General features: G+C 39.7%; 1 protein-coding gene across 1 annotated transcript in view; it reads right to left on the bottom strand.

The window, feature by feature from the left end:
• Positions 1–21,087, bottom strand: part of ankib1b (ankyrin repeat and IBR domain containing 1b) — a 53,275-nt gene that overhangs the window by 23,629 nt on the left and 8,559 nt on the right. The window contains exons 3-9 of the mRNA XM_049480213.1: positions 20,106–20,406; positions 19,197–19,379; positions 16,858–16,975; positions 8,171–8,379; positions 3,930–4,018; positions 2,702–2,846; positions 1,263–1,429 (exon numbers count right to left, since the gene is read on the bottom strand). Of these exons, the coding sequence (XP_049336170.1) occupies positions 1,263–1,429; positions 2,702–2,846; positions 3,930–4,018; positions 8,171–8,379; positions 16,858–16,975; positions 19,197–19,379; positions 20,106–20,406 (1,212 nt within the window). The remainder of the gene's footprint in view (positions 1–1,262; positions 1,430–2,701; positions 2,847–3,929; positions 4,019–8,170; positions 8,380–16,857; positions 16,976–19,196; positions 19,380–20,105; positions 20,407–21,087) is intronic.

Here is a 21,087-nt window from a genome sequence, read left to right as displayed (position 1 = left end):
ACACAGCACTACAGTGTGTATGTGTGTGTTTTGTGTGTGTGTGTGTGTGTGTGTGTTTGGTGGGAACAGAAGGGCCAGAGCTGCAGGGAAGACATGCTAACCCTGCTAACATGCTTACACACCATGCCAGAGATGCACCTAAACTAAAATTGTGATTGAATACAAAACCAAACAAAATTAATTATTTGGCCGAGGCAGAATACTGAACATGATTTTTCAAGGTTTTCAAATAAATTTGCTATGTTTTCCTCAATTAATTAAATCAATGTTTTCACTTGTCTGAACATCAAAAATGTTTGAGGTTAAATATTTTCATCAAATACTCTGTGCATTCCTACTAGAAAGCAAAATGCACACAAATCACTAATTTAAAGCAAAATGGATGCCCCCTCACCGACACACAGCATAAAACCATACAGATGTGATCAAGACATCCCATCCATCTATTATAGGTCGTTGTCTGGGACCCTAGGCAATTGACAAGTTTGCTTGCCTTGTTGCAATGGGTTTTGGCCCTACACCTGGCCCTTTATACTGAAGGTAAACTACTATACACCTGCAGGGGTTGGACAATGAAACTGAAACAATAAATGTATTGTCTCGACTGACAGTTTTGGTGGAAACAGGAGAGTTGAGGTGCACATTGAATTCTGCCGTGATTTGAGCAGCCGTGGTTTTATGTTTTTTGGATACAATCCGGATTAGCACCCGAACATCCCTTTCAGACACCTTCCTCTTGTGTCCACAATTCCTGTTGGATGTGGTTGGTTCTTCTTGGTGGTATGCTGACATTACCCTGGATACCGTGGCTCTTGATGCATCACAAAGACTTGCTGTCTTGGTCACAGATGCGCCAGCAAGACGTCCTCAATTTGTCCTCTTTTGAACTCTGGTATGTCACCCATAATGTTGAGTGCATTGCAAATTTTTGAGCAAAACTGTGCTCTTACCCTGCTAATTGAACCTTCACACTCTGCTCTTACTGGTGCAATGTGCAATAAATGAAGATTGTCCACCAGACTGCTCCAATTTAGCCATGAAACCTCCCACACTAAAATGACAGGTGTTTCAGTTTCATTGTCCATTGTCCATTGCACCTGTATTTCTGATAAAATATGTCTATATGAGTGTAGACTGGATTTTGCATAATGAATGATAAATTAGACACTGATACCATCTGAGTGTAGATTGAAATTTGAGGCAAGCTTCTCTAATAAACTGGACATTGATAACATATGAGTGTGCTGGCAGCAATCACTGACCAGCAGAAGAGGTGACCCTTCCCACAGTCCACAGCAGGAGCCTGCAGGAGAGGGAAGTTGAGTGGATCTGAAGCGCTGGCACCCGGTCCCTGCCCCGCCAACCGCACCGCCCGGTCACAGCCTGCTCGCGGGCACCACCGGATCGCAGGGTTATTCTCCACAAACGCCTAAAACAGAGCAGAGGAGAGGGGGAGGAGCAAAGAGAGAAAGAGAAAAAGAGAAAAAGAGAGAACCCAGAATATATTTACTACCACTCAGCTCAAGCTACCTGTAGCCCACGTTCATTTTTTCTTTATTGGTGGTAGAATATCCATTCAGTTCATATTAAGCCTTTGAACTCTAGGCTGTTTTGGTGTGTTTTTTTTTCTCAGTTTTTGTCAGTTCCTCTTTTTCAGGTCTTAAAACACAGTAATTATATCAGACAAACACATGAGCTCTTTTACTCCAGAAGACATACGGCTGCTCAAAAATATAATTATTTAAAATGTAAAAGGAAGCAAAATTGTTATATTTTCCTGGAACTGGTCATGTTTTGGTCAAAAATGTACCAAGCGCCTGTTTTTTTTTTTTTTCTTATTATTTTTGAATGTATAGACTTTAAACATATTCACACCCAAGATATATTTTCAAAAATTGTTAGAATAGAGTGTTTATGAGTTAAAAGCATAAGAATATTGACGATCGTTCATTAAATGGTTTATTCCTTTGACAAAATACATGGAGAAACAGCATCAGGCGGATTTATTTTCCTTGATAATCACACCTCTAGGATACATGTAGATACTAAAAACCTGACACTCAGAGCAGCCTATGCCTTTCAGTATTTTAATCAGGACACACAAAGAAAACTATATACAAAAATGTACATTTTTTAGTCCGAATGAATAAAAAGGTTAAATAAAACTATATAAAGTAGTGCGCAGCATACCTAGCTTTAGTTTGAGTAAAGCAGGTAGTTTCACACTTTTTCTGTGGACACTTTCGAGTCATTTACTGATATTATTTGGTTTCAAACATCATATAAATATGTTTGAAGCACTAAACATAAACAATAATGGTTGGGGAAGGAGATCTCTCTTTTTTAGGTGTTTTTCTCAATGCGTTTCTTGTAGATTAAACTTTACCGCACTGGGATGTCATGGCTATTTTTAGAAAGAATAAGTTCCGTCCTTTCTAACCATATATGGATTATGTTTATGTGTGAAGAGTTTCCTGAGTAATTAAGTTGAGAACACAAGGTGCGATTATAGATGGAAAATGTGTCCTTAGGGTTCCAAGGGTTAATGGTTATTAATTATTAGTGCTGTAAACACACTAATAACATAATGAATGACTATAGGAGAAATTCATTATTGGCAGACAATACATCTAAATGAACTGAAGTCCCGAAGATATACAGTGAATCTGCATGTGTGTTGGTGGTCACCACGGATGCATACCTTAATATCGAACTGCAGGTAGCGCTTATCCATTTCTTTGGACACCACACTCTCTATGACTTCCACAGGAACCAGCTGGAAGCAGTCGTAGGCTGGGCAGAAAATATTATGGGCCTCCCCCTCCTGGATCTTCAGGTTCAAAAAGCTGCCAGAGGTAAAGACACATCATTTTACATAGCTGTAGAACCTTTTATTTGAGGGCTCCAGAATAACACCACCCCATCGTCCCAGAGACTATAAAAATGTGCAACAGGATGGGATTAAAGCCTATCAGTCAACTGTGGAGCTTCAAAAGTGACAATGTTAATCATGAGAACTGTCACTCACTGGCTAACGGCAGAACTGCAATTCTAACCAAGCAGAGGTGGACAGACTTCACTGTGCAAAAAAAAAGATAACTAAAATAAAACAAAACATGATTATATGGCAGCAGAATTACACACAAATAAGTACAACAATAAAATAAAAAAATATATAAAAAAATATATTTTGGGACTGATGATCTTCAATTTAGGATAAATCGATTGGATGGGGGATGGTTTGGGATGGTAGTCAAAAAGAAAAAAAAAAAGTTAGTCTGGAGTCTCTGTGAAGCATTTAGGTGCTCTTATCTGGGGAGCTGTTAACTTTTCAGTTTGAGTCTGGTAACTCTGATAAATGTCTCCTGTACAACAGAGTAAACTCTTGCTCTTCCTTTACTAGGGTGATCCTGATGAGAGCCAGTTTCATCATAATGTTTTGATGGTCTTTGCGACTGCACTTATGAATACTTTTAAAAAAAGATTGACTAAACTTTATTTTTGAAAGTGTTTTTCCTTTACTTAGTTTAGTAGTTTTTGCCATAATCTGGATTCGAAACATTACTCAAATAGAGCTATTTACTGTATACCAACCAACTCTACCTCTTCACTACTTTATAAATGATGCTCTCAAACACATTAAGAGAGTCAAGTAGTTAACTCTTGTTAAGTTCAGCACAGCTGTTTCCTTAAAGCCATTCCAGGTGACTCTACCTCAAAGAGCTGACTGAGAAAATCCAGCCAAGATTACAGTACAAATCAAGAGGTGCTACTTTGAAGAATCAAAAAAATGAAAGATATTGATTTGATTTGGATACCTAGCCCCTGTAATTGTTGGAACATCACTGTGAATAAATTGATTAATGCAGTGGCCTGCGAGATGCCAGGACGATCAGATTCCAGTGTTTTACAGCATATTTAGACCTCACCTTTCCCAGCATGCTCTGCAGAACTCATGCCCACATGGAATATCAACAGGCTCTTCAAACATGGAGGCGGCACACATGCAGATCCCACACTGAGGGAGTAAACACACAACAAACACACACCAGTCAGACTCCACTGAAGCATTTCCTTTTCTGTTACAGTCACAACTCACTGACTTTGTTTTTTCATTAGACTGTCACCTGAGCCTTTACAATGGGGCAGTCCTGATGAGAGTCAGTTTCATCATAATGTTTTTGATGGTCTATGCGACTGCGCTTTTAAAATTCTTGAAATTTTTCAGATTGACTGACCTTCATTTATTAAGATCATTTTTTTTCCTGGATAACGGTGTAAAAAGCAATTTATCTGCAGGGGCAAATATAAGCCATTACAAACCATTCTAGCCTGTTTGGACAAACTGCACAAAATTGCTGGATCTTGGAAAGCTGCAGGAGAACAGAGGTGGGATATTCAACAAAGGTTTTGTTGAGTTTGTTGAGTTGAGTAGTTCTTAAAGTAATATAGAATTATGGGTGCCCAAAAGTAGCCCACACTTCACCAACGTGTTCCAGTATTTCCTTTCACCTGATGGTAAATTTAGGATATACAGTGCCGTGAAAAAGTATTTGCCCCCCTTACAGATTTCTTTTGTTTTTGCTTTTAAATTATGCTTACATTTTTCAGATTAACAAATATGTTTTAATATAAGACAAATATAACCTGAGTAAATATAAAAATAGTTTTTAAATGATGATTTCATTTATTAAAGGAAAAGATCTATCCAAACCAACCTGAACCCAGGGGTTTTCTCTCTAAACCTAATAAGTTGGTTGTGCCACACTTGGCGGCATAAAATGCAATCAATGCTGTTTGTGATGACTGGCAGTGAGTCTTTCACATCTCTATGGAAAAATTTTGGTCCACTCTTTTTTACAGAATTGTTTTAATTCAGACACACTGGAGGGTTTTCCAGCATAAACTTGTTTAATCTGTTTAACCAGTTTAAGATCGTGCCACAGCCTTGTATGTTTTGTATCATTGTCCTGCTGCAGTATGTCTGAGCTTAAGGTCACAAACTGATGGCCGGATATTCTCCTTTAGGATTTTCTGGTAAACAGCAGAATTCCTGGTTCCTTCTATTACAGTTTCCAGGTCTAGAAGCAGCAAAGCAACCCCAGACCATCAAACTACCACCACCATGTTTTACATTCAGTATGATGATCTGTTTCTGAAATTATGTGTTAGGTTTATGCCAGATGTAACAGGACTATGGCAAGCCAACTAAGCCAAAACGTGTGAGGAAAAAAAACGCCTCCATGCATAAAAATATCACGTGTCCACACGTAAAAGAAAATCATGCGTTGACAGATAAAGACGCTATCTTTTTGCGTGTACAGACGTGATCTTTTTACGCGTAGAGGCATAAATTTATGCCGTCTGTACATCACGTGCTTTTTTTTACCTGTAAAGAGGTAGATTTGAAATAGGGGGTACATCATAGTCACATGATTACAACGTTTCAGTTACGTGGACCTTACGTGCAGAGTGTGTATGAGTATGTAAGGGGCTATGTCACGGTACGTTGACACTGCGTTGTAACCCACATAAGCGTCTTATGAATATGGAATACAATACGTTGCATGACATCATGTGTCGTCAGGCTGCCTTATTACAATGCAAATGTATGCATAGGCGCGTTTACTGATTGGATGTTAGATGCCAAGTGGTGTATACACGAACAGTTTTACCGCCTGTACACATAATATTTTTACGCGTAGAGGCGTTTCTTTCCCACAGGTTTTGGCTTAGTTGGCTTGCCATACAGGACACACACAATCCAAAAAGTTCCACTTTTGTCACGTCAGCCTATAGGATATTTTCCCCTTTTTATCCTGGAGATCATCACGGTGTTTGTTGGCGAATGTGAGGGACCTTTGTGGGTTTTTTTGGTCAGCAGTGTTCTTTCCCTTGGAATTTTTCCATAGATACCATTTTCACCCAAACTCTTTCTTATTATTGAATCATTATTACTGACCTTATCTGAGGCAAGTGAGTCAAATTCTATCTCTGGACTTTGATAACTCAACTACTATTTCTAGACATCCAACTTCAAATTATTTCTCTGGACTTCCAAAACAAATTCCATTGCTGGAAATCTCAGGGCTTCCATAGCTCACATCTAATCTCTGGAATTTATTTATTTGTACATAACTCAAATTTTATCTCTAGACTTCCTACCTGACATTATATTTCTGGACTTCCATAACTCAAATCGTCTCAATATCTCAATAAGTTACTTATAATTTAAATGAGATGCTTATCCAGAACCCAGATGGGAGAATATGTGGTGATGTTCAGCACTGAGCCAGATAAAAGTTTCTTTTAAATACTGGATTTCTGGCATTTTGTTGAATTTTTACAACACAGGTCATTTATTATAGATTTTATTTTGAGATTACATTTTGGTTTTAATTTAATGCAATAATGAAGAATGTTGCTGTGTGGATCAAACAGGTCTTGACTGCGGAAGTGATTAATCAAATTTTTTTATGTTTGTTTTTTGAACAAGAACATACAGAATGATCATATTTGACTTGACTCTGCATTGGTGGAGGAGCAAACACAGGAGACTCTTTAGCACAGAATGAGCTTCTGGTGGTGGTTGATGAGCTCATGTCCGTGGCCGGGTAATGGGGAATACTGGTGGAGAAAGATCAGCAGGTCCATTCAGAGCTTTAGTGAAGGGCAGCTCTGTGGGGCAGACTGGGCTTCCTCTGTGATTCAGAGAGAGAGAGTGCTTTGTCCCAAAACAACCTCTACACTGGATCTGAAAGGGGCAACTGTCCCACCACTTACTCAGCTCCTTCTAAACGGGTCAGTACCGAGCCGGAGTACCAGCTGGACCTCTCGAGAGCTCAGTGCTCAGACACTCTGCCGGACTGCTCGTGGAGAACATGCTGCATGTGCTAATTTTAGAGAGAGGAATATAAATCAGGGTCTCTCCAAACAGCTTATACTTAACTCATTATTCCAACCCTGATCATACTGACAAATCTGGACAACCGTAGAGCAAATAAGCTGTATAAGGAACTCTATAAATGAATCCTATATTCTGGACTTGCATTTTATTTCGACATTCTTCATCTAGCTGCCTTTCCAGTAGTTTCTTCTTTTACCTGCTTGTTGTCAACTAAATTTAGGAAACTTAAACACAAATTCTATCTATGAAATTCCATTACTCAATTCCAAAACTCAACATTTCTGGAGTTCCAAAATGTATATTTTATCTCTGAACTTTTAAATTCGAATTCTATCTCAGAACGTCCACAACTCAAATGTTATCTCTGAAACATGAAGGTGATATTAATATTTGTGTTAAAATATAAAAACAAATATACAGTACAGGCCAAAAGTTTGGACACACCTTCTCATTCAATGCGTTCTTTATTTTTATGACTAATTACATTGTAGATTCTCACTGAAGGCATCAAAACTATGAATGAACACATGTGGAGTTTTATGTACTTAACAAAAAATGAGCTGTCCTCCACAGTCACCGGACCTGAACCCAATCCAGATGGTTTGGGGTGAGCTGGACCACAGAGTGAAGAAGGCAAAGGAGTAACAAGTGCTAATAAACACCTCTGGGAACTCCTTCCTTCTAGACTGCTGGAAAACCATTTCAGGTGGCCACCTCTTGAAGCTCATTGAGAGAATGATGCCAAGAGTGTGCAGAGCAGTAATCAGAGCAAAGGGGGGCTATTTTTAAAGAAACTAGAATATAATTTTTTTTTAGTTATTTCACCTTTTTTTTGTTAAGTACATAAAACTCCACGTGTTCATTTATAGTGATTTGATGCCTTTAGTGAGAATCTACAATTGAAATAGTCATGAAAATAAAGAAAAAGAGGAAAGAAAATGGTGTGTCCAAACTTTTGGCCTGTACTGTAAATCCATTCCATACTGGAATTCCATAACTCGAATGTTATCTCTGGAACATGAAGAAGATATAACTTAAATGTTATCTTTTTGGAATTCGACAACTTCCATTTGATATCTGGATTTCCATAGCTTAAACTTTGTCTCTGGAGTTCCAAAAGTCATACTTCATCTTTGAACTTCCGGAACTTAAATTCTATATCAGGACTTCCATAACTAAAATTTTATCACTGGAATCAATTTTGTAGGTGGATTTCCATAATCTTATCAGAATCCTGTCTTCAGTTTCTCTCTGTGTTCTCACCAGGGAGCGGTCGTCGTCGGCCGGGGAGAGGCTGATCTCGTCGGGGGAGGTGATGGAGGAGCGGGTGGTGCGTGGGGTCCGGGGGGACGGGAGCGTATCCCAGGCGTTGTAGCCGCGAGGCGGGGGGGTGGGCATCTGGACGCCGGAGCGCTGACAGCAGTCCTCAGCATTCGACATCCACGCTTCCAGAAGCTTCTCCCTGTCCCAGTCTGAGGGTGAGAGGCAGAGTGTTCACACCTGTCTGCAACCACTGAGCCATATCTCAACATTCCATCAAATATTGTACAAATATTAGTATATTACAATTAGGACTCGACAAAAAGTAGATAACAATATATAACCACGACAGAAACATTTCCAAAAGGTAATTTGATTTTTAAGCTACATTCCCCTATCCTGAAGACTAGAGTAACACACATAACACACAACACATATCCGGGGTGTAAGATTAATCAATACTGTATCAGAATATCTTCTTTTTCAAAGCTGTATTCATAAAAAAAAAAACACAATACTGATTTTAATGATGTATATGGTGGTTATATGTAAAGACTGGTGTCAGACTAAGGATGTCCCCTATCCCATCACATGATCGGAAATCGGGGCAGATCACGTCATTTTCAAAGGATCAGAAACAGATGGAAAAGATATGGATCACGGATTTCATGGATTTATTAAAATGTAATGTTGCATTATTACTTTACGAGTTTAGTACAGACTCTGCTAAGCGCACACTGAGAATGCGCACTTTGCCCCACACACACACATACACATGCACACGCACACGTGCACACACACACGCACATTTTCTCTTTCCAAAAAAATAAATGTGATATATGCAGCTATACTACCCATTATTTCCATTGAAGCTCTGTTAAACTCAGTAATTCAGAACATTACATTATTCTAATTACTAAGCATCAAATTTAGATGATAGATAGCTAACAAGGTACCACGCATTCCACCAATAGATAACTCACAAATAGCATATCTGATTTTATTAAAACGGCTAGCCGTATGCATTTATTTAGCATTTATTTGCTATAGCTAGCTAGAGTTTTTAGAGCTGGGAGGTTAGCAGAGCACACCAAAAACACATAGCACCCTAAACTAGAGGGCATTTGGGACTAAAAGCTGCAATCAAATGCTGAAATTTGAAATGGATAAGCTTTCTACTGGTGAAATAGGCCCTAAATTGTTAGCTGTGTAGCTGAACTATTCTAAGCTAATTGTCTAGAAGGTATTCTAACCAACCAAGCTCAGTATGTAAGTCTTATATACTTAGTCTTATTTGTGTATATTTTTTTAGGTAATAGAGGTAATAAACTATACAAAACATCCTGCAAACATTGTAAAAGATATTCATTATATACAGTTTTTATTGCCATTTGTTCTGACTTATGTTTATTACAGGAAGCTGCAGGGAGAAATAAACACAAAACTTACTAAAACAGTTAGAAGTGTGGGTATTTCACTAGCTTAGCTACCCATTTAGCAAGGTACCACACACTGCACCAGTAGAGAACTCAAATAGCGTATTATTTGCCATAGCTAGCTACAGTTTTTAGCGCTTGGAGGTTAACAGAGCACACCGAAAACACATAGCACCCTAAACTAGATAGCATTTGGGACTAAAAGTTGCAATCAAATGCTGAAAGTTGAAATGGATAAGCTTTCTACTGGTAAAATAGGCACTAATTTGTAAGCTGTGTAGCTGAACTATACTAAGCTAATAATCTAGAAGGGATTCTAACCAACCAAGCTAAGCATTCATGTGTTAGTGCTAGCTAGTCAGTCCCTTATTCGGTCCTCAGAATGGCAGCTATGTATATGTATGATAGCATAGAGTTGAGGCTGATAAAAAAAAAATCGTACAGACCAAAAGTGTTTTGTTATATATATTTTTTGTCATATCTACTAAATATAGACTATTCTGTGAAAGAACATATTTTAATTTTTTTAATAGTCTATTTAAAATGTTGTTTATTTCATGAATATTATTCATTAAATATTAGAAGAAATGTTTAAATATTTGTTTTAATGTAGTAGAGACAGGCTGCACTTTATTAACTGAATATAAAACAGAAAGTCACTGCACCACATTAATTATTTTACGGTCTTTAAGTTAAGAAATGAGTAGAAGTGATCTCAGTCTGTGATTCTGGGAGGAGACTGGGAGTGATAGCAGGGGTGAGAGGGTCAGAGTGTAATTAGTGTGATCTCAGCTCTGAGGAAACAGAGGACAGGGAGTTCAGATGAAGTGGTGAGTTGTAGAAAAAGTCCCAGCCTTTCTGGACCCAAAACTATCACTTCCAGATGTGGACCAACAGGATATTAAAGGAGAAATATGGTATGAATTTGACTGTAATAAAAATGATAATGAGTACAAGCCTTAGTTGTATAATCCACTTTCATTCTCCCCCAGCATTCTAAAATACAGCACTTTTAGCTGATGCTCCCAACAGGCTTACAATGCTAGTGATAGGGGCATAACCTTACCCATGCAAAGAATATGGATATTTTTACACCATTAACAATGTAATCAATGTGTCTCCACACTTCAGTAGTAGAATTCTGAGGGCCTGACATTTAAAACGAGGCACTGAGAACTTTAAAAGTTCACAGCTCGTTTGTTAAAAATACTATTTATAAACAACTAGCTGCTAAACTACATTTAGCTCTCTCACTCACTCGCTCTATCTCGACCTTTCTCAGTGTCTCTTAGTCGCTCGTGCTGTCTCTCCCTTTCTCGTGCTGTCTCATGCTCACTCGCTCCATTTCTCCATCTCTCACTCACTCACTGTCTCTCCCTTTCTCGTGCTGTCTCATGCTCACTCGCTCCATTTCTCCATCTCTCACTCACTCACTGTCTCTCCCTTTCTCGTGGTCTCTCTCGCTCACTCGCTCTCCCTCTCTCGCGCTGTCTCTCCCTTTTTCGTACTTTCTCTCGCTCACTTGCTCTGTCTCTCGCTCACTCGCTCTATCCCTGCCTCTCTCACTCACTCGCACTCTCTCCCTTTCTCATGCTGTCTTTTGCTCACTTGCTCTGTCTCTCCCTCTCTCACCCACTTGCACTGTCTCTCCCTTTCTCGTGCTGTCTTTCGCTCTGTCTCTCCCTCTCTTACTCACTCGCTCTGTCTCTCCCTCTCTCGTGCTGTCTCTCGCTTTTTCGTACTCTCTCTCACTCAGTCTCTCCCTCTCTCACTCACTCGCACTGTCTCTCCCTTTCTCATGCTGTCTTTTGCTCACTCGCTCTGTCTCTCCCTCTCTCACCCACTCGCACTGTCTCTCCCTTTCTCGTGCTGTCTCTCCCTTTTTCGTACTTTCTCTCACTCAGTCTCTCCCTCTCTCACTCACTCGCTCTGTCTCTCCCTCTCTTACTCACTCGCACTGTCTCCCCCTCTCTCGTGCTGTCTCTCGAACACTCGCTCTTGCTCATTCTCTCACTGACTCGCTCTGTCTCCTCCTCTCTCGTGCTGTCTTTCACTCACTTGCATTGTCTCTCCCTTTCTTGTGCTGTCACTCGCTCTGTCTCTCCCTCTCTTGCTCACTTACACTGTCTCTTCTTCTCTAGAGCAGTCTCCCCCTCTCTCTTGCACTCTACGCTAAGATATTATAATACAGTACGTCTGCACGAAGTAAACTAGAAGTAAACCACACGACACTATTATTTTTGTCTCCTAAATTTCTCAGTGTCTTGTTTTAAATGTCAGGGTCTCAAAATTCTACCAATGAAGTGTGGAGCTACTTTGAGCTCGTCAATGGTGTAAAAATAGCCAATTCTTGGCTTCGCTGTGCCCCTATCGCTAGCATTGGAAGCATGTTGGAAGCAACAGCTTAAAGTGTCATTGTTCCCAATATGGAATGCTGGGGGTGAACGGAGGGGTGAACGGAGGTGGGCTATTCAACAAAAATTCGTATTGGTTATCATGTTTTTACTACAACACAAGCCCATTTTACACCAGATTTCTCCTTTAAGGCAGGACAACTGAGATATGCTGCGCTTCATTTAACACCACCCACTCACCCAAAAAACCTCTTAAGTGGGTCAAACATGTCATATTTAATAATAAGTAACCACATAAAGAGCGAGTGGATGGCTCCACAGCTTCTACAACTCATGATTTTTAATGAGAGAAGCTCAAAGTTCAGCTTTAAACAACATAACTCCCTGTTTCTCCCTCTGAAACAGCAAATGCCTGATTATTCTGCAATATGCACTTGGTTTTACATAATCTGGAGTGGTGGTAAATGGAGATACCGTATCTCCCAAAAGTGAGTGCACCCCTCACACTTCTGAAAATATTTAATAAAAATATTTTAATGGGGCAACACTATATAACACTATAGAATGTAAGAAACTTGAATATAACTTGGAGAAGTTGGTGTACAGCTTGTATAGCAGGATAGACTTAACTCAACAAACAGCCATTCATTTCTAAATAGTGGCAACACAAGTGAGTCCCTTTTCCCTCCTTGGTGTCATGTGACTTGTTAGTGTTACAAGGTCTTGCGTGTGAATTGGGAGCTAGGCTGTTAAATTTGATGATTTGAATATAATTCTCTTATACTGGCCACTGGATATTAAACATGGCACCTCATGGCAAATAACTCTCTGAGGATTGGTAACACCCTAAAACTGAGCTACAAAATGCCAGGGTTGACCGAAGAAGTTAAGTCGATGTGTTCAGGGTCATATCCAGAGGTTGGCTTCATGTTCTGGGTTTACTGAGAGAAAACATGAATTCCATCATGTATTGTGACATTGCCGCATGGCAGTTTTCCATCAAAATACCAACCCAAATTACACCTCCAAGATGACAACTTCCTTGCTAAGGAAGCTGAAAGTAAAGCAGATGGATTGCTCAAGTATGTCTCAGGTATGACCTAAACCCAATTGATCACCTGTGGGGCATCCTCAAATGTACCATAAGGTGAAGGAACGCAAGTTGTCTAAAATCCACCAGCTCAGTGATGCCATCATGGAGGAATGGAAGAAGATTCCACTAGCAACCTGTACAGCTCTAGTAAAGTCCATGCCTGAGAGGGTTAAGGCAGTGCTGGATAATAAAGTAGGCCACACAAAATATTGACACTTTTGGCACAATTTGGACTTGTACTTGTATAATTTAAGTTATAGCGTTGGTGTTAAGAATGTGTGAACAGTGAGAACTGAGAGCGAACACAATTGAAGGAGGTGGACCTGGACAGTTTAACCCGTCTCCCTCTCCAGAGAGCCCAGTCATAATAATAGAAAACCTGGTGAAGCAGAAACCTGCCCTGCTCTCCCAAAAGGCCCCGCGTTTCTGGAACAGCGCCTGCTCACATAATTGGATATTATTAAAGAAAGCACTGATCCAATTTCCAGTCTTGTGCCAGAGAGTGTTTAACAGCAACAGAATCCAGAAGAACACGGGATAAAGTGAGGGTGAGTTCAGACGGAAGGTGGAGCAGTCTGCGGGGATGTTTACAGAGCTGTTAGGGAAATACTGGACTCGAATAACTAAATATCTATGATATTAAACATTATAATTATACGGTGAAAGTGTGAATGATGGACTTTGTTTTTTTTTTATATATATAATAGCAGAAAGAGCTGCGTCATCCCAGAGCTCTAAAAAAAATATATACAAACACTCAAAAGTGATCAAACTCTATTAACTCCAGTGCTACGTGCTGTTTAAGAGGTGAGAAGGGTGTGGTCAGATCCCAGCTGTAACACTGATTATATATTACATCATCAGGGAAAACCACGCCCCTCATGTGGGAAAACAGCTTTAATATAAAATATTAACACCAGCCTGTCCTGATATCCTTCAATCTGAAAAAAAGGCTCGACTCTTCAACATTACCTCAGCAGGCAGGCTAAAATAGTTAGCATTAGCGAACTTTGTGATCAACATGTTTCATTGTATCTGCAGCTTATTAAAGGAGAAAACCGGTGTAAAATGTACCTGGGTTGTAGTGAATCTGAACCATGATAAGTATGGATTTTTGTTGAATAGCTTACCTCCATCCCCTCCTCCAACATTACAAAATACAGCGCTTTTAGCTGATGTTCACAAAGCATGCCATTAACCATGCAAACAAATCGCTATTTTTACAACAGTAGCAAACTTAAAGTATTTTCACACTTCACTGGTAGATTTCTGAGGACCCTTACATTTAAAATGAGGCACTGAGAACTTTGAAAGTGAATAGGTAGTTTATTAAAGAGTGTGTCCTGAATTTAAGTCATGATATATATATACAGTCATATGAAAAAATTTGGGCACCCCTATTAATCTTAATAATTTTTAGTTCTAAATATTTGGGTGTTTTCAACAGTCATTTCAGTTTGATATATCTAATAACTGATGGACACAGTAATATTTCAGGACTGAAATGTGCAATATGCATTAAACCAAAATTTGACCGGTGCAAAAGTATGGGCACCCTTATCATTTTATTGATTTGAATACTTCTAACTACTTTTTACTGACTTACTGAAGCACAACATTGGTTTGGTAACCTCATTGAGCTTTGAACTTCATAGCCAGGTGTATCCAATCATGAGAAAAGGTATTTAAGGTGGCCAATTGCAAGTTGTTCTCCTATTTGAATCTCCTCTGAAGAGTGGCATCATGGGTTCATCAAAACAACTCTCAAATGATCTAAAAACAAAGATTGTTCAACATAGTTGTTCAGGGGAAGGATACAAAAAGTTGTCTCAGATATTTAACCTGTCAGTTTCCATTGTGAGGAACATGGTAAGGAAATGGAAGACCACAGGGACAGTTCTTGTTAAGCCCAGAAGTGGCAGGCCAAGAAAAACATCAGAAAGGCAGAGAAGAAGAATGGTGAGAACAGTCAAGGACAATCCACAGAACACCTCCAAAGAGCTGCAGCATCATCTTGCTGCAGATGGTGTCACTGTGCTTCGGTCAACAATACAGCGCACTTTGCACAAGGAGAAGCTGTATGGGAGAGTGATGCGAAAGAAATTTTTCATATGACTGTATATACCCCAACACACCAGGAGGGTGAAGACTAGCACATGCTTCCTCCGATACATGTGAAGTCAGCCACTGCTTCTTTTCGAGCTGCTGCTGATGCAGCATTGCCGAGCAGCATCACAGCGCGCTCGGAGGAAAACGCAGCGACTCGGCTCCGATACATCAGCTCACAGAAGCCCTGTGTTGTGGACATCACCCTATGAGTGATGTGGGGAGAGAGCGCCATCTACCCACCCAGAGAGAGCATCGGCTAAAAAGAAATGCATTTTAGAATGCCGGGGGAGAATGGCGGTGAGCTACAGTAATGTATCTGGAAATTGAGTACTTCCAGATGCATAAAAAAACTGTGATTAAAAACCAGGGTTATTCCACCAAGTATTTAATTCTGAACTCTTAAAACTTTATGAATATGAACTTGTTTTTCTTGCATTATTTGAGGTCTGAGAGCTCTGCATCTTTTTTGTTATTTCAGTCATTTCTCATTTTCTGGAAATAAATGCTCTAAATGACAATATTTTTACTGTCCTTAGTTCATAGAATAAAGCAACAATGTTTATTTTACTCAAACATAAACCTATAAACAGCAAAATCTGAGAAACTGATTCAGAAACTGAAGTGGTGTCTTATTTTTTTCCAGAGCTGTACTGTGTGCACAGTTACATCATGTTGAGACACAGAGCACACAGCATGTTTTATTAAAAGAGGAAAAAATATACAATACACTGGATTTATACATCCCAAAGCAATTTAAGTATTGCAGATTATACCTGCACTTTAAATTCTCCAAACAGCTAAGAACTCCCACATTTCCCACATTAATAATAGTGGCTGGATATGGCATATAATGAAGTTGGTTTCATTTCTACTGATAAATCCACTACTGGGTGTTATGGGCATTAGTTGGCTAATCTAAAGTTGGGACTTATGGGTCTTTTATTTGATTTGCATGTTTTATCTGCTTAACTTCATTTAATTTATTTATAAACACTCATTCCTGAATTTCAGCCATGCAACACATTCCAAAAATAGTAAATTCCCCACTTTGTAAATGTTGCCATTCCTTCTAAAAACACTTAAAAGAGGCTGTGGCAGATATAGCTTCACCCCCCCATGCTGTGCGCGGACTCCACGCCATGCCGGACCTCCTGATATAGCTTCTCTGCTGAGGTTCTCAACAACCAAAATGACCAAAATGGTGTTTCTTCAACTGATCTAATTGGTGGGTTCTGGTGAGGGTTGGTGAGGGGTAGTGACAGGGTCAGAATAGGGGAGCATCCAACCAGCATATAGAAGCATATGATTCCTAAAACCAAACTCTTTGAACTGATTCACATAAAACTGATTTTTTTTTATGCTCAAAGTGTTCATAAGAGTCAAGACCCAAGTGGAAATACAAAAGCATGTGCAAAGTTTACCACATTTACCATGCCAGTGTTTCTGGGTGCCTCCGTGTCTATGTTACCTTCTGACTCTCCCTTTAGTTAGTCTGTCATATTCATCCTCTGTATCATGAATCCACTCAACACTACTTTTAGTTATTATCTGCCCACCTGTGAAGTTCTGTGTTCTAATGTTTATGTTTTGTCGGATTCTGAGTCCCGCTACCAGATATTTGTATATCTGCTTTGTGACATTAGTTGTAAAAAGAGCTAAACAAATGTATTTGATTTAAATAAACTGTGCTGTGCATACCGTGTGCCCTGAGAAGAGCCTCTGCTGTAAAGAGAGGAGCCTGCAGCATGTCCGCCGTCTCCACTATCAACATATCCTTCAGCCTCCGCAGGTCCTGCACCCGCAGACCCTCATAGAACTGCAACACAAATACAAAGCTTTAAAATAAACCAAAAAATATACAATAAAAAATACATTAAGAGTATTACTAATGGCCTAGGCTATAAGAAGTTTGCTAACACCTTAAAACTGAGATACAGCTCAGTAACCAAGGTCAGACACCAGTTTTCCAGGATGGGTTCCTCTCAAATCAAGACTCACCAGGGTCCACCAAAGAAATTGAGTTCACATGTTCAGTGTAATAGGTCAGAGGTTAGTTTTAAAAAATACACTCATAAGTGCTGCCAGGATTTTTACAGAGGTTGAAGAAGTGGGAGGTCAGCCTGCCGTCACATTTTGCATACTGTATAACCTCTGTCTGTATGGGACTGTCCTAGAAAAGAGCCTCTTCTGAATGCACAAGAAAGCCCGCAAACAGTTTGCTAAAGGCATGCAGTCCAAGGGCATGGATTATTGGAATCCTGTTCTGCGGTTCATCATAACCAAATAAACTTGTTTGGCTCAGATGTCGGTGTCTAACGTGGGGTGGCGCCCTGGTAAAAAATACTAAGGCCTTGCCTGTAGTCAAGCATAGTGGTGGTAGCATCATGAGTAACTGCTACCGGAAAAGGGGTTAGCCGTTTATTAAGAGAAAATTATTTCCAACAGGTACTGTGACATGCTTAAGCAGAGCTTAACCCCCTAACCTACAGAAACTGGGCCACACAACATTTTTTCAACTCGATAGCTAAGTTAAGTAAAGGTAAGCTAACTAAACAACACTGTAATAAATAAAAGTCAGAGTGCTGGATGATAATCTACACAGATTTCTCTCCTGAAAACTCTTTATTTAGATGAGTAAAGTGCTTTCGTTTATTTACAGTAAGCTTAAGATTCCTGAATTTCGCTAGGTGTTAGCAGCCAATGCTGCCCCACAGCGCTACACCGAGGAACTTTAAGTGTTCCGGTAAGACAGGGTGATATTAGCTAGCGGTTCATCCCACATAGCTTGTTTTAACACAGTAAACACACAGACTACAGTCCAATATACTGCCCTCTGAATGACAAAAGAGCTAGCATGGTACGTGGTTAATGCTAATGCTGCTCCAGCAGTGCTAGCCGGGTTTATCAGAAGGCTACAGGCCAATATTGCTCACCTCTGAAGGGGGAAATATTGGTTAGCGGCTAATGCTAACACTACTCCAGGCTCAGTGCTGGAGAGCTAAACTTAAACTCCTGTATAACGCTGTACTTCAGCAGAGTGGCTTTACTGCTCCTTCCAACCTAACTGGTAAAATTCATACATAAGGCGCACCAGATTATAAGACGCACTGATGATATAAGGTAGGTTTCCAAACCCAAACCCTATTAAGCACCTGTGGAGCATTCTCAAGCGGAAGAGCGCATGGTGTCAAACCTCTACCAGCTCTGTGATGTCATTATGAGGAGTGGAAGAGGTTTCCAGTGGTAAACTGTAAAGCTCTAGCAAGCTCCATTGCCAAGAGATCTATCAAGTCAGTGCTAGATAATAATAGAGGCCACACAAATTGAACTGCAGTTATTTAAACATTAATGACTGTGTGTTGTGTTATTTTTAGGGGACAGTACATCTATACTGCTTTACAAGTTGTACACTGTTCCTATGAAAAGATGCACAAATGTGAGGGGTGTATTCACTTTTGGGAGGTTGTGTTTATTTAAAATGTTATTAATCTACAGGGATTGGACAATGAAACTGAAACACCTGGTTTTAGACCACAATAATTTATTGTCCCGACGGACAGTTCTGGTGGAAACAGGAGAGTTGAAGTGCACATTGAATTTTGCCGTGATTTGATCAGCCGTGGTTTTGTGTTTTTTGGATACAATACGGGTTGGCACCCGAACATCCCTTTCAGACAGCTTCCTCTTGCGTCCACAGTTAATCCTGTTGGATGTGGTTGGTCCTTCTTGGTGGTATGCTGACATTACCCTGGATACCGTGGCTCTTGATACATCACAAAGACAATTTGTCCTCTTTTGAACTCTGGTATGTCACCCATAATGTTGTGTGCATTGTAATATTTTGAGTAAAACTGTGCTCTTACCCTGCTAATTGAACCTTCACACTCTGCTCTTACTGGTGCAATGTGCAATAAATGAAGATTGGCCACCAGGCTGCTCCGATTTAGCCATGAAACCTCCTATACTAAAATGACAGGTGTTTCAGTTTCACTGTCCAACCCCTGTATATTTACTCTATGTATGTGTATAATGCTCACCTCCCGGTGGTCGAGGGCAGCATACTCGGCCTCAATGTCCTCTGCATTCGGATCTGTAGAGAAAACCATCTGAGACTCCAGACTGAGAGCCAGCTCCTTATGATGCTGCTTCTCGGCGCAGTCACACGGAGTCTCCTTATTCTCATTCTCCGCGAACAGGTCTGCATTCCGCTTCACCAGAAACTGCACACAGAACCACACAGACACATATCTAACCATTTACACCTGCACAGATAACAAAATGACCTGCTGGGGTTAGAGGTTGTGATGTTGATATTCAATACAAGCTCAATAGGGCTGCAACGATTTGTCAATTTAATCGACAATGTCGATTATTTTAATTTGTTGACAACAAATTTAATTGGCTAATGGTTACTTTGTAACAGTAATGCATTACACAAAGTGCTGGGAACAGAAGCGCAGTGGGAGATTGTTAAAGGGCTCATTCACACAGTTTACACTAAACCTGTGTATCCAATACAACAGATTACATATTTACTTATTAAATATCAGAACTTTCCACATTTAAACAACATCTTTACATTTAAATGCATTTAAATCTCATGTTCAGCTGTTTCAATCATTTTTACAGATGGAGGACATGGCAGAAATAATAATTGACTAATCGACTAATTGAAAAATGAATCATCAAATTAGTCAACTACTAAAATAATCATTAGTTGCAGTCCTAATTCTCAATACAAAGCAGAAAACAGACAAAGCTTAAGTGATACTACATGCAGAAAAGTGATGTATAGAATTAAGCAATCTATCCACTGTTTGCATTAGAGTTCTTGTGTGTGAAAGAAAAGCAGCCAAAATGAGCCCCGCCCCCAACTGAGCCCAGAATGGAAATTTGGTACAGGTGTGAAAACACTGCAGAAGAACGGAGTGTAGTTGAAACCGCACCTCTACGCAGATCTTCATCCCTGAGGCGGCTGCGTAATGCAGCGGCGTGTTCTTCTTGTTGTCCGTGGCGTTTACGTCAGCGCTCTCGTACTCGCCCCGGTCCAGCTTGGCACCAGTCCACTTCAGGATCATCTGCAGGCAGTCGGACCGGCGGCGCTCGTCCTCGTACGGCCGGGCCAGGCGGGGCTGCAGCGCCCCCTCTGGCAGCAGGATGTGTGGGCCCATGCACAGCATGTGGAGCGCAGTCTCGTTGTGCACATTCCGCTTGTTGGGGTTTCCGTCCTTACTGAAGAGGAAGGACCTGAGCAGGACGAGAGGCAGAATTATTAAATTACCATAGAAACAAATTTCATTATTTAATTGCCCTTAACATTCTGAAGGTCTAAAGAAAAATTTAATCTGATGGAATAATTCAGCCCATATTTGTTACAAGATGCAAAAAATGTTACACTTAATTTTCTATTTTAAATAAAGGGCCAGAATATTTTACTTATAAACATTACACAGACTGCAAAACTAAAGTAATGGATTTTCATCTCATTTGTCTTTTTATTTCTGCCTATTGCAAAAATAATTTCAAGAAAAATGGAAAAATAAATCTCTGATGTTCTGATTTTTCCAGTTTTGCATGTTGTTAAAAAAAAGAGAAATTTTGAAAATTGAGAGATCTATTTTTTTATGTTTTTGAAAGGCAGAAATATTCTGTATTCAATACTTCACTTTACTAAATAATTCTACAATATATTCTCACAGATATTCTTCTATATTTAAATTTAACCGCAAACTGTCAGAAAATTCTCAACTCTCTCCCTTCTAATGATTTTTTGGTTAACTTTTTTATCGCTACAGACAGCCCATAACAATTTACCCAAATACCACTGTGCTACAGATCATTCAGAAACAGTATGAAAATGTAATTTCACAATTATAGTGGCCTGAAAAGCAGAGGATACTAAGGCTTATAAAATCAGGTATTTAAAAG

The sequence above is a fragment of the Astyanax mexicanus genome, chromosome 6 (assembly GCF_023375975.1).
Source record: "Astyanax mexicanus isolate ESR-SI-001 chromosome 6, AstMex3_surface, whole genome shotgun sequence".
NCBI classification, from domain to species: domain Eukaryota; kingdom Metazoa; phylum Chordata; class Actinopteri; order Characiformes; family Acestrorhamphidae; genus Astyanax; species Astyanax mexicanus.
Note: the sequence above shows the minus strand (reverse complement) of the source record. Positions and strands in the feature narration are given on the sequence as shown.